Source organism: Onychomys torridus, chromosome X, assembly GCF_903995425.1.
Source record: "Onychomys torridus chromosome X, mOncTor1.1, whole genome shotgun sequence".
NCBI classification, from domain to species: Eukaryota; Metazoa; Chordata; class Mammalia; order Rodentia; family Cricetidae; genus Onychomys; species Onychomys torridus.
In genome coordinates this window covers 93496624-93511550 of record NC_050466.1, presented here as the reverse complement: position 1 = coordinate 93511550, position 14927 = coordinate 93496624, and the positions used below count along the sequence as shown (strand labels likewise).

At 42.7% G+C, this 14927-nt stretch overlaps 1 protein-coding gene across 1 annotated transcript; it reads left to right on the top strand.

The window, feature by feature from the left end:
- Window positions 1-11517: 11517 nt before the first annotated feature.
- Window positions 11518-13811, top strand: Magee2 (MAGE family member E2). The gene has a single exon (XM_036175502.1). It carries the CDS (start codon window positions 11751-11753, stop codon window positions 13320-13322), a length of 1572 nt encoding a protein of 523 aa, XP_036031395.1. The 5' UTR covers window positions 11518-11750; the 3' UTR covers window positions 13323-13811.
- Window positions 13812-14927: the final 1116 nt, after the last annotated feature.

The window sequence follows — 14927 nt, the reverse complement described above, 5'->3', positions numbered from 1 at the left end:
TGTTACTGGTTATCAGATAAACCTTGATGCTCTCCTGTTTGCATGAATAATTTCACAGATTATCAGCTTCAAATCAGAACAATTTGTTACGAGGTCTGAGCAGGACAAAAACATGGTGACTTCTAAATCAGAATGTAACAGAAAACAAAACAAAACACAACATCCCCAAACATGGAGATGTTTAGGCCACAATGATTAACGAACATCCCTAGCTATATGAATGACTGCCATTACTTTGCCAGTTGGATTCTTTTATTATTTTTTATTAAGAAATAGTTTTATTCATTTTACATACTGATCACAGATCTGCCTCTTCCCTCCTCTTGCCCCTCCAGTCTCCCCCCACACCTCATACCCCATTCTCTCCTATAAAAAGGTAAGGCCTCCCATGGGGAATCAGCAGAGCCTGGTACGTTCAGTTGAGGCAGGTCCAAGTCCCTCCTCCTGCATCAAAGCTATGTGAGGTGTGCCACCATAGGTAATGGGATCCAAAATGCCAGCCCATGCACCAGGGATGGATCCTGATCCTACTGCCAAGGGGCCCCTTAAGAAGATCAAGCTACACAACCAGTTGTATTCTTAGCCATGTTCTAGTCTTTACTCCTTCTAGATAAGACTTATTGTGACCCTGAAACATAGAATTGTCCCCACTTTCTGATAGGATCCAATCTATAATGAATGCTCACTTCCTTAGATTCTCCACCAAATTGTACAAATGAAACCAAAATAATACAATAAGCCCTAATCATGTCATCTTACTTAGATGATACATACCCAAACTCAACAGGTCCAACTAAAAGTATGCTCTTATTGGTTTATGGCTGGATGACATGTAAAATCAAAAGCATTATTGAAAACTATTATAAAAACCAAACTAAAGTAACATTCCATATTAACAGTTTGGAACACAACATTTTAAAGATGCTCTCTTAAAATTGAATAATCATAATTAAAATTACAAAACTTTTCTTCATAAAATATTGAGAATATAATTCTAAAATGCAATGGAGCATGAATGGACAAGACAGTCTAAAATGAATATAGCTAGACAGCTAACATTGCAATACATTAATACTTACTATAAAAATAAAACATGAGCACATGATATTTTTACAGAATAAAAACCTAACCAGTACAAGAATAATGAAAATATAGACACAGGCCCACAAACTTTCATCACTTGATTTATGCCTAATAGGATCCTACAGTGAGATTATGAAAGGAAACTTTTTTTCAGGAGTATGGTCTTATATCAGTTTTAAAGATGGGTATGGTATCTTACTATTTGCTTTGTGGCAAAAATAAATAATTATTGAATTCCCATCTCACAGCATACTAAAAAATAAGTTTCAGATGATATTTATTTATTTAAAATTTATTATTCTTAAAAATCTCTCTGTTGGTAGGTATGAACACACATTTGTGCTGTGTGCATAGAGGCAGAACGGAGCATCATATCTTCTGAAGCTAGAGTAAAAGATAGTTGCGAGCTGCCTTAAGTGGCTGTTAGGAACCAAACATGGGTCCTCTGAAAGTATGAAACACTCTTAAACCTTGAGCTATCATTTACCACCCCAGAGTTCTAGATGAGTTTTAGATCTCAAAATGAAGGATAAATCAAATCTTTTTTGAAGAAAGCATATAAACATTTCAGGTGGTCTTGGTAGCAAGATTTCTTAAACATGCCCCCTAAAGCTTTGACCATAATGACAATTAATAAATTGGACTATATAATGACTAAGAATTTTTGTTCATTTAAAGCAGTTGTTCTCAACCTGTTGGTTGAGACCCATTTGGGGGTTGAACTACTCTTTCACAAGGGTCACCTAAGACCGTTGGAAAACACAGATATTTACATTGCAATTCATAACAGTAGCAAAATTAGAGTTGTGAAGTGGCAATGAAAATAATTGTATGGTTGGAGTCCACCACAACATGAGGAATTAAAAGGTCAGAGCATTAGGAAGGTTGAGAACCACTGATTCAAACAGAACATTGAGATAGTAAAAAAGGAAACCTGTATATGAGAGGGAGACTTGTAATATACATTGTATCAGTTAATTTTCTTTTACTGTGATAAAATATAATGACCAAAAAACAACTTGCAGATGAAAGTGTTTATTTTGGCTTATCGTTCCAGAGGGATAAGAGTTCATCATGGAGGTGAGACATCATAAGAAGCAGCAAGGATGGCAGCAAGAGAAGGAAGTGAGAGATCCTATTTTTGTTCACATACAGAAAGCAGAGAGAGGGAATTGTAAGTGGGGGTGAACCTAGAAACTCTCAAAGCTCACTCACAGTGATGTACTTTTTCCAGCCAATCTATACCTCCTAAAGGGTCTATAACCTCCACATACAGCACTACCAACTGGAGATCAAGTGTTCAAATATACAAGCCTATGGGGAACATTTGTCATTAAAACCACCACAATTATAGGCAAAAGTGTTGTCAGATATTTGCACACTGTATGAAGGTATATTGCTATAATTGGTATAATGTAGCCAGAAGTTTTCCTGTGTCCTGCCTGGCCCACAGTAAGGACAAATCTCTCTTACTTGCCAGTCCCACAGCCACCCAAAGGGGGGTATATATCCCCCAAGTAAGCACACAGAGGCTTATATTAATTATAATTGCTTGGCCATTAGCTCAGGCTTATTACTGACTAGCTCTTATGCTTAAATTAACACATGATTCTTATCTATGTTTAGCCATGAGGCTTGGTACCTTTCCTCAGTTCTGCCTTGTTGTCTTGCTCCCTCTGTGTCTGGCTGGTGACTCCTGACTCAGTTCTTCCTCTTCTCAGAATTCTCCTTGTCTGCTTGCCCCACCTATACTTCCTGTCTGGCTACTGGCCAATCAGCATTTTACTTATCAACCAATCAGAGCAACACATATTCACAGCATACAGAAAGATATGCCACAGCACTTCAAGAAGAAGACAAACTCCATAAGGAGTGTCTTCAATGTCCATCTTTCTCTTTGAAGTAAATCAGTGCTGCCAGAGCAGACGTGTCTCACTGTCCAGGAAGTCTAAGTTTTTAAAACATTTTAAATGCCATATTCTGTAGGTCTTTGAAGTGTTGGAACATTACCTACCTAACTGAATTATATCTATGTATACCTAGAAAACTTAACATGACTACAAGTTTGATTATCATAGATCATTAACTATTAATCTGTATTTGTCAATTATACACTATGATTTCAAATGAACTGCACAAACAAAATAATTAAAATAAGAGTAGAAATATACATACAGTATAACAAAATTAACTTTAAATTTGTATCAATAAACTAAAATCCATAGTAATGTAAAACATTTCAAACAAATTGTTGCTCTTTAAAAGTAGATTCAATAATCTACCCTTTTATCCTATCATATCTATATCCTATATATCTATATCATGTCCCCCTTTCTTCTTTTAGAAAGACATTGAATATGACCAAAAACAATTTGTAACCAAAAATCTAAACATTTCAGGTGGTCTTGGTGCCCTCAGCAGGGCTGACTCACCTGTGTCCCCAACAACAAGGACAGTTCTAGTGTGCTGCCCAGGTGAGGTGCTAGCCCGTGGTGAGGGGTGGGGCCGTCTCCCCAGAGACTGTTAAGATTCTGTTAAGATTCAGGAGGTCTAGCTTGATCAAATATGATCCATCTTAACCTGGAACAAATCCATAGCCTCTTGATTCTTGTGGAAACAAAAGCAGAGCCTGCTTTCCAAATCAACATATCCTTAGATCCAAATTTTGAAGTCACGATACCTTTAAAATACATATATTGGTTTAACTTAGCAGCCTTTATAATCAAATGTCTCTCTCCAGTTAAAAATAACAAAGACAATACAATCTAGATTTTTCTGTGTGATTTCCATCGTTACATGGCTTATGTTTTATATTACTTTTACTTTCTCTCTAAAGACTTTATTTTTTAAAATTTTCTATTTCTTTATATAACTGTCTACATTCTTTTTCCTCTCTCTTTCAAGCCTATGTACATTTTTACATACATTGTAAACCGTTTAGAGGTTTATTTCATATGAATATGTTTTATTGTGAATATACTGATTTAAACTGCAGTATTACTAGGATTGAAATGGCAGCTTTGGCTGCTGGCTCTGCCCACCTCAGCTTCCCATCATGGCAGAACTACATTTACTGCCAGCTTTGGGGGAACCATGCTCACCACTGACTCTGTGAAGCATGTAGCCCCAAAACCTTTTCTTTCTTTCTTTCTTTTTTTATTTTTAAACTATGGCCATGGCAGGCTTCCTGTTAGCTAGCTTTTATATCTTAAATTAACCCATTTCTATAAATCTATACTTTGCCATGTGGCTCGTAGCTTACTGCTATCTTTACATCTTGTTTCTCATGGTGGTGGCTGATAGTGACTCCTCTGTTTTGCCTTTCTCCTTCCTCCTCTCTAGTTAGAATGTCCCACCTAACCCTATTCTGCCTCACCATTGGCCAAACAGCTTTATTTATCAATCAATCAGAGCAACATTTATTCACAGCATACAGAACAACATCACCCATCAGTGTAACAAAAAGCTGAATGGCAAATAGCTAGGTAGAAGGCATAGGCAGGTTTCCGGGGAGAGAAAGGAAGATGAGCAGGAAACTAGACATATGGGAGATGCCAGGAGACATGGAGAGAAAACAGGAGGTGCAAGATGAAAGAGAGGTAACACCACATGATAGAATGTAGATTAATGGAAATGGGTTAATTTAAGTTATAAGACCTAGTTAGGAACAAGCCTAAGCTATAGGCCAAGCTTTTAGAATTAATAAGAACTCTTTGTCACTATTTGGGAGTTGGCTGGTGGGGGCAGAGAAAGACTGTTACACAAAAGACTTGTACTTATAACATATATGAACTGTATAAGCATATCAGTTAATTTTCTTACTGTTGCCACATAATAATTGACATAAACAACTTAAAGAGTAAAGGATTCATTTTTGGCTTATGGTTTGGAAGAGTACAGTCTATCATGGCAGTGAAGGTGTAGCAGGACCAAGTAGCATATTTTGTTCCTATATCTGTAGAGCAAGAAAAAGAGTGAGGACTAGAAATGGGATTCACCTATATCCTTGAAAGCCAGTCCCTATGGCTTATGTCTTATAGTATAAATCTAAAGCCTCCTAAGACAGCACCACTGGCTGGGAAACCAGTGTTTAAACACAAGGGTTATTTTACATTCAAATCATTACAAATCAATAAGAAATAACATTCTAGTAGAAAAAAATAGCAAAACACTTGAACAGGTATTATCTACAAAAGAAGTATCCCAATTCTCAAACTCACAGAGATCCATCTGGATCTGCCTCCCCGGTACTGGGATTAAAGGCATGCACCACCACTGCCTGGCCCCAATATTTTAATAAACACATAAAAAAAGAGCCCAATTTCACTTGTCATCAGAATAAAGTAAACCAGAATACAATATTATACCACAATTCCAATCACCAAAGTAGTTATAATGGAAAAAAAGAAAACACTGTGTCAAGATGTTGAGAAACCATAGTGTCTTTTAAAATTTTTTTATTCATTTCGCATACCAACCACAGTTCCCCCTCCCTCCCTTCCTCCTGCTCCACCTATCTCCCCCAACCCTAATGCCCATCCACTTCCCCGAAAGGGTAAGGACTCCCATGGGAAGTCAGCGAAGCCTGGCACATCAAGTTGAAGCAGGACCAAGTCACCCCCCCACCCTCCCACCCACACATCAAGGCTGTGCAAGGTGTCCCACCATAGAGAATGGGCTCCAAAAAGCCAGCTCATGTGCCAGGGCTAGATCCTGGTCCCACGTCTAGGGGCCCCTCAACCAGACCAAGCTAAACAACTGTCTCCCACATGCAAAGGGCATAGTTTGGTCCCATGTGGGCTTCACAGGTGTCAGTCCAGAGTCCCTGAGGTCCCACAAGCCCTGGTCAGCTGTCTCTGTGGGTTTCCCCTTCATGATCTTGAGCCCCTCCCCACTTGCTCATGTAATCCCTCCTCCCTCTCTTTGGCTGGACTTCAGGAGCTCAGCCCAGTGCTTAGCTGTGGATCTCTGCATCTATGAGAAACTATATTGTCTTAGTTAGGGTTTCTATTTCTGTGAAGAGACACCATGACCACAGTAACTCTTTTTTCTTAAGATTTTATTTTTTTGTATGTTGGGTGTTTTACCTGCATGTATATCTGGGTGTCAGGCTCCAGAGACTGGAGGTATAGATGGTTGTGAGCCACGATGCAGATGCCAGAATTGAACTCAGGTCCTCTGGAAGAGTAGCCATTGTTTTTAACCACCGAGCCATCATCCCCAAAACTCTGTTTTAAAATGAACTTTTGTTTATTCTTTGTGGTTTTCACACCATGCATCCCGATCCCGCCTATCTCCCCATGCCCCAATCTGCCCTCCAATCCTTGCAACCTCCCTTGCAAAACAACAAAAACAAAACAAACAAAAACAACAAAAACCCCAAAATTTAAAAGAAAAACCCAAAGCCAAACCAACCGAACAAAACAAGAACGAGGAAGGGAGAGAAAGAGAGGGAAGAACTTCATCATGGAAACTACAGTTGTCGCCTCGCCCTTAGGCTTTTCGTCTTCATTCGCAAGTGTTCATTGCCATCGCTCCTCAGTCTGCTTCCTGGCTTCTGTCCTCTGTCACACCGTCAACTATGAGCTCTCAGCGCTCCCCAGGGCACAAGGGCAATCCCCGTTGTGACTTGGAGATCCTGCAGTTTTGAATCTATAGGTTTGTGCCCTTCTCCTGCTCTAACTGTTCATAGATGAAGTGGATATTATTGGGGTCCTAGGCCTGGGTGTCGGCTAGACTGATCAGCCCGCCAGCTTTCCTCCACTGCCACCCTCCCCCGTCCCCAGCGCACTCTCCACCACCACCTTGGCCAGTCCACCCATTGCAGCCGGCAGCAAGGAGCTCAGGCCAGTAATTCTGCTCTTAGGCCCTTGGGTCCAGCTCACTGACACTCACACCACGAGGTCCAGGTCCACTCTCTTGCCCAGGGTGCAGAGCTCTCTTCCAATTGCTGTAATGGGCATACGAGGAGGCTGGGGCAGGGTCAGCTGTCCTGTTTGTTGCAGCTGGTGAGGGCCAGGGCTAGTTCTCCTAGTCTCAGGATCCCAGGGCCAGCTCTCTTGCCTGCTGCAGGTAGCAAGGGGTGCGGGGTGGGGTGGGGGGGAGTCTTTCCCTCACCCGTGCCCCCTCGTGGCAGATGTGGTGGGGGTGGAGGTGAGGGGAGGAGTCATCTCTGCTGCATTCCTGCCCTCAGGGCTGACTCACCTGTGTCCCCAACAACAAGGACAGTTCTAGTGTGCTGCCCAGGTGAGGTGCTAGCCCGTGGTGAGGGGTGGGGCCCTCTCCCCAGAGTGCAGGGGCCAGCCCTCCTGCTACATTATCCAGCAACTCTAAAGGAAAACATTTATTTGGGGCCTGGCGGTGGTAGCTCACCCCTTTAATCCCAGCACTGGGGAGGCAGGTGGATCTCTGTGAGTTCGAGGCCAGCCTGGTCTACAGAGCGAGATGCAGGAAAGGCGCAAAGCTACACAGAGAAACCCTGTCTCGAAAAACAAACAAACAAACAAACAAAAAACCAAAAAAAATAATTGGGGCTAGCTTATTGGTTGGTTGGGTTTAATCCACTATCGTCATAGTGGGAAGCATTGGAGCACATAGGCAGACATGATGCTGGAGAGAAGCTAAGAGTTCGACATTTGGATAGACAGGTAACAGATGGGGTGGGAGGTGGGGGGAGGAAGAGAGACTGGTCCTGGTTTGAGCGTCTAAAACCTCAGAGTCCACCTGCAGTGACACACTTCCTCCAGTAAGTCCATACCCACTCCACCAAGGCCTACATTTCCTAATCCTTTCAAATAGTGCCACTCCCTATGAGTCCATTGGGGCCCATTTTCATTCAGACTACCACATACAACATCTATTTTTCTGCTCATTGGAAAAAAATAATATATATATATATATTTCTGACTCTTTGATCGTAATCAAAAGAACGCAAACTTATGGTCCAATAGTGGTGGTCCTAGGTACTCAATGAAAGTGTTTTAAAAAGTTTATGAAAAGAAATATACTAGAATATTCCTAGCAGCACTATTACAAACACTATAAATCACCCTAATGTCCAACAACAATAGATAAAAAAAAAAAAGATTATGTATCAGTGGTTCTCAACCTGTGGTTGCGACACCCCTTGGCACACCTCTATTTCCAAAAATATTTACATTAAAATTCATAACAGTAGCAAAATTACAGTTATGAAAAAGCAATAAAAGTAATTTTATGTTTGTGGGTCACCACAAAACAAGGAACTGTATTAAAGGGCCACAGCGTTAGGAAGGTTGCGAACCACTGCTCTACATCTTCCAATGCCTCAGGGAACAACACGGAAGGGAGGAGAGAAAGAATATAGGGAACTTAGGGATGAGGAAGAGTACTATGAAATGCTTTCTTCTGGGCATGAGATGGCCATTGCACTCATGAATTCACAGATGCTGTTGTCTGCACAAGCCCTTTACCAACTCAAGTCCATCAACATTCCACTACGGTTAGGAGCGGGTATCATGCAGGCACACCTCTAGCTGAGTAGCTATTGGCAGCTAATGGCACACACCTTTAATCCCAGCACTTGAGAGGCAGAAGCAGGTGTTCAAGGCCAGCCTGGTCTGCAGAGTGAGTTCCAGGACAGCCAAGGTTACACAGAAAGATCCTGTCCCATAAAAATATGCTTCAATTATAATTAGTCATTATAATTTTACAAACTGGAAATAACCACCACAATGTTATATACATACAACAAAATCTAGAAATGAGATTTTATATGTGTGAGAGATTTTGCCTAATTATATTATTACTTTGACTAATAGTCCTTTGTAAGAAGTGTTATGCATATTCTGAATTCATAATCATATAATAGATACTTATCTCCCTTCTTAAACAGAAGTCCATATTCACACAATTACGAACTCTATAGTAATGAAAATGAACAGACTACTATTATAAACAACGTGGATAAAAATGCAATAGAATGGGGGTGATAATTGGAAGAAGATATTAATAAGTACATTCTGTATAATTGTATTATTATTATTATTTAAAGTACACACACACACACACACACACACACCCCTAATTAAAATTCCAGAAAGTCAGTATGGCAGTTTTCTCTAAGGACAAGTGAGAGGGAAAGGATTGGGGTAAAGTGCCACCAGAAATTTGAAGATGCTGGATATGATCTTAAGTGGCATCATGGTCACATGATGTGTTAAATACGTTGCAACTTACCAAGTGCTACATTTGTGGGTTTTGGACTTTATCATGTGCATGTTCTAGTAGTCAAAGTAAAAGACTTTATTAACATTTTGTTGAAGATAAAAATAGCATGAAAATTATTCATCCTTAAAAATGTGTAAAAGAAAAAGTCAACAGAAAGTCTCAAAAGAAGTTTCAGCTAAGAAGTGTGAGTCCATCTTTTGGCATTTACATTGACATATGTGTACCTTAGACGTAGGTTCATTGTTCATTTAGCAATAACTAGAGATCTTTGTTGACCTGTAAAACATAAAAATAGCTTAATGAAAAGAAACTGAAGCTCAGTGTGTCCGGAGATGACTTGGAAGAATGTGATGAGAATAGTGAGGACGACCGAGAACCAGATAGGGATGAATTTGTTAAGGAATTGAATACCACGTCATGAGACTGAGATGTCATCTCACAGTTAAGGTGCTGTTTTTCTATTTGATGTTGATTTCCTTTACTACATGGGAATAATTAAGTCCGACTCAAACTGTGAGCCAAGTTTCATTTATAAGTAAAGAGGGTTTAAAAAACCAAACTAAACTTAATTTTACTTTGAGAAATACCAGTCTAAGTCAAAAACATGTTGCCCTTCTGGAGAAGGGAAGAGACCAGAGTAAAAGACCCTCCAGTCTTCCCTCACTCATACCTTTGTAGCAGCTGAGAAGAGGGCACTGCTTTCCACAAGCCCCTTCTAAGGCCTGACCGACAGACCAATGCAAAGCAGCACACATTCTGTATTTAGAGCATGAACATTCATTTGTGTAGTTAATATAGGTCTCTTGCCCAGTTTGGCCAAATGCTTGGTCCTGAACCTTCTACTTTGCTATTGTAATAGCATGCACATGTAAAAACAAGGACGTGGAAAATGTCATGGGTGGGTGTCATAACGAGTGGCCCTGGATCATTGAATGTAAAACAATAATCATTACCATCAAGAACTTGGAAGGATTTCAGTTGTGGCTGCAGATATCAATCTGACATTTTTTCTTCCTTTACAATGCTCTGCTGTATTCCTGGATTAGGGCTACACTTTAGCCCAACCACTGTGGCAGAAAATAGAGCAAATGACCCTTCTTCCTAGCAGAGTGTTTAGACCACACATCCTCAAATACAAATGTACAAACCCCTGAATGCACCTAATGTCCTGTGCAGCCACAAACAGTTTCCGACATATAGGAGGAGATTTAGTCCTTCCTGTCTGGCCAACTCTGTCCTTGCCTCCCAGCCATCCTAGCACTTTCTGGCTCTAGCCAACCTGGATAACTGGCAGTTATGCAAACATATCTTTTACTCTTATACTTCTGGCCCCTTCCTGTTGATGTTCCTACAGCTACAGTGCCCTTGTAAACCATGAACTCTTCCCATCCTTTTCATCACTTAGAGCTCAGCTCCTCCTCCAATCCAAGCTACTTCAGATAAAACTGCCATTCACTACTCCTGTGTTTGTACTATATGTACATTGACTCATGCTGATTTCCATCCATTTGATCTGAACCATTTTTTTTTATGAACTAGAGCTAAGAACTCCTTGAAAGGCAGATGGTGTGAAAGAAAGTGCTTATGTTCTGGACCCTGATAAAAGGATTCAAAGCCTGATCTCTTTCACTTGAAGTGGCCCAAGTCTGTACAAACTCACCTCCCCGTGAGCTAGTTTTCTCACCTTTAGGATGAATGTTATTCAGACTAGCTAAGATGAAGTGATTTTAATATGAGAAAACTAAAACACCGAAAACAATGCCTGTCACCTACTAAGTGTTCCATAAAGGGTTGGCCCTCATTAGCACTGACTGAATCAACCCTACTGCAAGCTCCATCTGGAAGGGAATAGTCAATTTGTCCTCGAGGCAATCGCTAATGCACCACACATATACCCAGTACAGTGTCTGGCATGGGCATATGTTCAAGAAATAATCTGTTGAGTTGGTGGAGGCCTTAATGACTCTACAATTATCATGAACCCCCCCCCCCCCATCCTCTATTAAGCCTTACCAGTGTTCTTAATACCTCACAGAAAAACTAGAAAAACTTCAAATGCAGCATCATTGAACACCCCATCCCTTAATGCTTCTGCATCATCTCCGTTGTTTCTTTTTGAGAGTTCTCTTCCCTAAGAGAAGTTTGAACCCCACATGGGCCAAACTGACTGGTCAGAGGTGGGAGGGGGCGGGAGTGGAAGCCTGAGTGGGGCGTGGTCACCACGTCGCAGAGGCTGACTGCGCCTGCGTAGGCTGCGGCAAAGCGAACTGCTCTTGGGCTTTAGCTCATTGCTGGCTACTGCCTGTGTAAAAAGAACGCCTTTCTTACCAGCTCTCACTTTTGATCCACACAGCTCCCGGGTATCAGGCTTCGGCTCTGTGCCGAGGCGCCAACACACCTCCGATCCTCTCTCCGAGGGATCGCTGACCTCCGCGTTCGCGTTCCTGTCTCCTGGAACCATGTCTCTGGTAAGCCAGAATGCGCGCCACTGCAGCGCAGAGACCACTGCAGATTACAGCGAGAGCCGGGGTGAAATGCAGGCTACTAATGCCTCCGGGCCCCCCACCTCCATGCTAGTCCCCGAGGCTCCCCAGGGCCCTCAGATTCCAATCGACCCACAGGGTGCCAGCGCTCCCCAGGCTGTGCAGGACCCGAATGACATCGAGGTTCTCATCGACGAGCAATCCCGACGTTTGGGGGCGCTCAGGGTCCACGACCCTCTAGAAGACAGGTCGGTTGCTTTGGTGAATTTCATGCGCATGAAAAGCCAAAGTGAGGGGTCTATCCGGCAGTCAGACATGCTGGAGTTTCTCAGAGAATACTCAGACCAGTTCCCTGAGATACTTAGACGAGCCTCAGCTCACCTGGATCGGGTCTTTGGGTTGAATCTGAGAGTTCTTGATCCTCAGACTGACACTTACAACCTAATCAGCAAACCAGGTCCCCAGACCACTGAACGGCTAGCAGAGACCCTGGACATGCCAAAAGCAGGTCTCCTGGCCTTGGTCCTGGGGCACATCCTCTTGAATGGCAACCGGGCAAGAGAGGCCTCAATTTGGGATCTGCTGTTAAAGGTTGATGTGATGGATGAGCCTCAGAGGATCAACAACCTCTTTGGGAACACAAGAAACCTCCTCACTACTGACTTTGTCCGTATGCGATTTTTGGAGTACTGGCCAGTATATGGCACTAATCCCCTGGAGTTTGAGTTCCTGTGGGGCTCCAGAGCCCACAGGGAAATCACAAAGATGGAAGCCCTGAAGTTTGTAGCAGAGGCCCATGATGAAGAGCCCTGGAGCTGGCCAGAAGAATATAACAAGGCCCTGGAAGCTGACAAAGCCAAAGAGAGAAGCCAGGCTGCTGGCTTAGAGTTCTGGTCAGAGGATGCTATGAATGATAAAGCAAATGATTTGGTCCAGTTGGCCATTAATGTCACTGAGGAGTTGTTGCCTATACATCAGGATGAGCTATTGGCTCATACTGGTAAAGAATTCGAGGATGTGTTCCCAAATATCCTCAGCCGAGCCACACTAATCCTTGATCTGTTTTATGGGTTCTCTCTGATTGAGGTTGATACCAGTGAGCACATCTACCTCCTTGTTCAGCAACCAGAATCAGAAGAAGAGCAAATAATGCTAGAGAGCCTGGGCAGACCCACCCAAGAATATGTGATGCCAATTCTGGGTTTGATCTTCCTGATGGGCAACCGTGTCAAGGAGGCCAACATCTGGAACTTACTCCGGAGATTTAGTGTGGATGTCGGGAGGAAGCACGCCATCACCTGTAAGCTTATGAGACAACGTTACCTCGAATGCAGGCCCCTCTCCTACTCTAATCCAGTTGAATATGAGCTGCTTTGGGGTCCTCGGGCTCACCTTGAAATCACCAAAATGAAAGCCTTGGAATACATGGCTAGGCTCTACAGAAAGCGGCCACAGGACTGGCCAGAGCAATACAGGGAGGCTGTGGAAGATGAAGAGACCAGGGCCAGATCCGAGGCAACTGCCATGTTCTTCTTTGGCTCCATGTGAAGTCTGATGTTTCACTTTAGTTGAGTCGCATCAGTTAAAGGGGCCTGTGGGAAAGGGGCACTAGTGTCCTAAATCAGAAGTTGGGAGGGTTGGGGTAAAGAGTACACCTTGTGCTTATTGTGTTCCAATTCTAAAAGTATTTCTTTCCTTCTAATATACTCTAATTGTCTTCATGATCAGTGTGTATAAATGAAATTGCTCGTTTTCTCTTCCTGTCTTGTTTCAGTAAATGTTCAGATAACTGTGTAAAATATATTGGTAATATTTATGTATTTGAAATAACCAGGAAAATAAGCTAAATAACAGTAACAATACACACACGTACACAAATACACCCCAAACACAAAGCCCCTCATTCGTGGTTGCCCTCCTTTTGAGTCTATTGCTGTGTTAACAAGCAAACTAACTAACAAAAATAAAAGACTGCCACTTACCTGTATTTAATTTGCTGTTGCAGAGTGTAGTAAAAAATAAAAGTATAATGAATTATGCCATGCTTCTGTCCTCATTTATTCTATGAACATTTATCAGGTACCAGCGCGCTGAGAAGAAGGCCACGTGCTGGGAATATAAGGGTAAAGAAGCCCCATCTGGGCCTCAGAACATTCCCCTTAAAGAGGAACATCATGGAAGTGAAGCAGCAATTCTGTTGTGCTGTGGCAAGTGGTATAAGGAAACGGAGTAGGCTGGTGTGTACTATGGGAGTCCACAAATATAACTCCCAACTCCACGACGGGAGGGCAGTACAAGGCAGGCTGGGCAAAGGTCAGGAGCATGAAGCAGGAGGTGGGTGAGGGGATAGTCAAGGGAGGTGGTGGGAAGGACAAGGTGAAATGAAAGGCTGCACATGGATACGCTGTAGTGGGATCGGGGAGTGATACCTGAGACTGAGCTGAGGGACAAAAGGAGGAACTGGCCAAGGTGTAGGCTGCAGATAAAGTACCCACGGGAGGTGGGGGGGGGTGTTGAAAGTCACCCTGAAAGACATGGTTGAGTTCAGAAGGGGAGTGGGGGAGAGAAATCTGTGGCAGGGGGTAACAAGGTCCCTATCTCCTGGGGGTGCCTCTTAGGAAACAGTAATAGCCTTCTCAAATACAGCTGGTCTTGGATCTTGAGTCAGATTTAAGCCACACTGTATACCCCACGTTAGCACTGTTTGTTTCAACACTCAAGCTGTTAAGGTAAAAGTTAGCATTTTAGATCTCTTCGTCCCGATTCCTCTGACAGTTTCTAACCCTGCTCACAAGCTTTCCCTAGAAAGCTTGCAGGTAACAGTTTCTGAGAGGCATCCCTGGCAAGGGGGTGAGTATCATGCAGAAAACGTCCTCTGACTCCGGAAAGACAGTGATGCCTTCCAGTACTGCATGCTGTACGCGTCCTCATCTCCTGGCATGCTCAAGCTTTCTCCCCTTTGCATCCTTTTAATTATCAGAGGTTTCCCCGAACTGCCACCTCCTAGCAGATGGTAGAGAGTAAGCGACATTTCTCACATTTTTCTTAGCCCCAGAAAGAAAACAGTACAATTTCCAACTCAGGAATTGGACAATGGGAGGAGAAATACACCCTTTTGGCCCCCAAGTCTGACCTGCGGCGGTGCAGGAACCC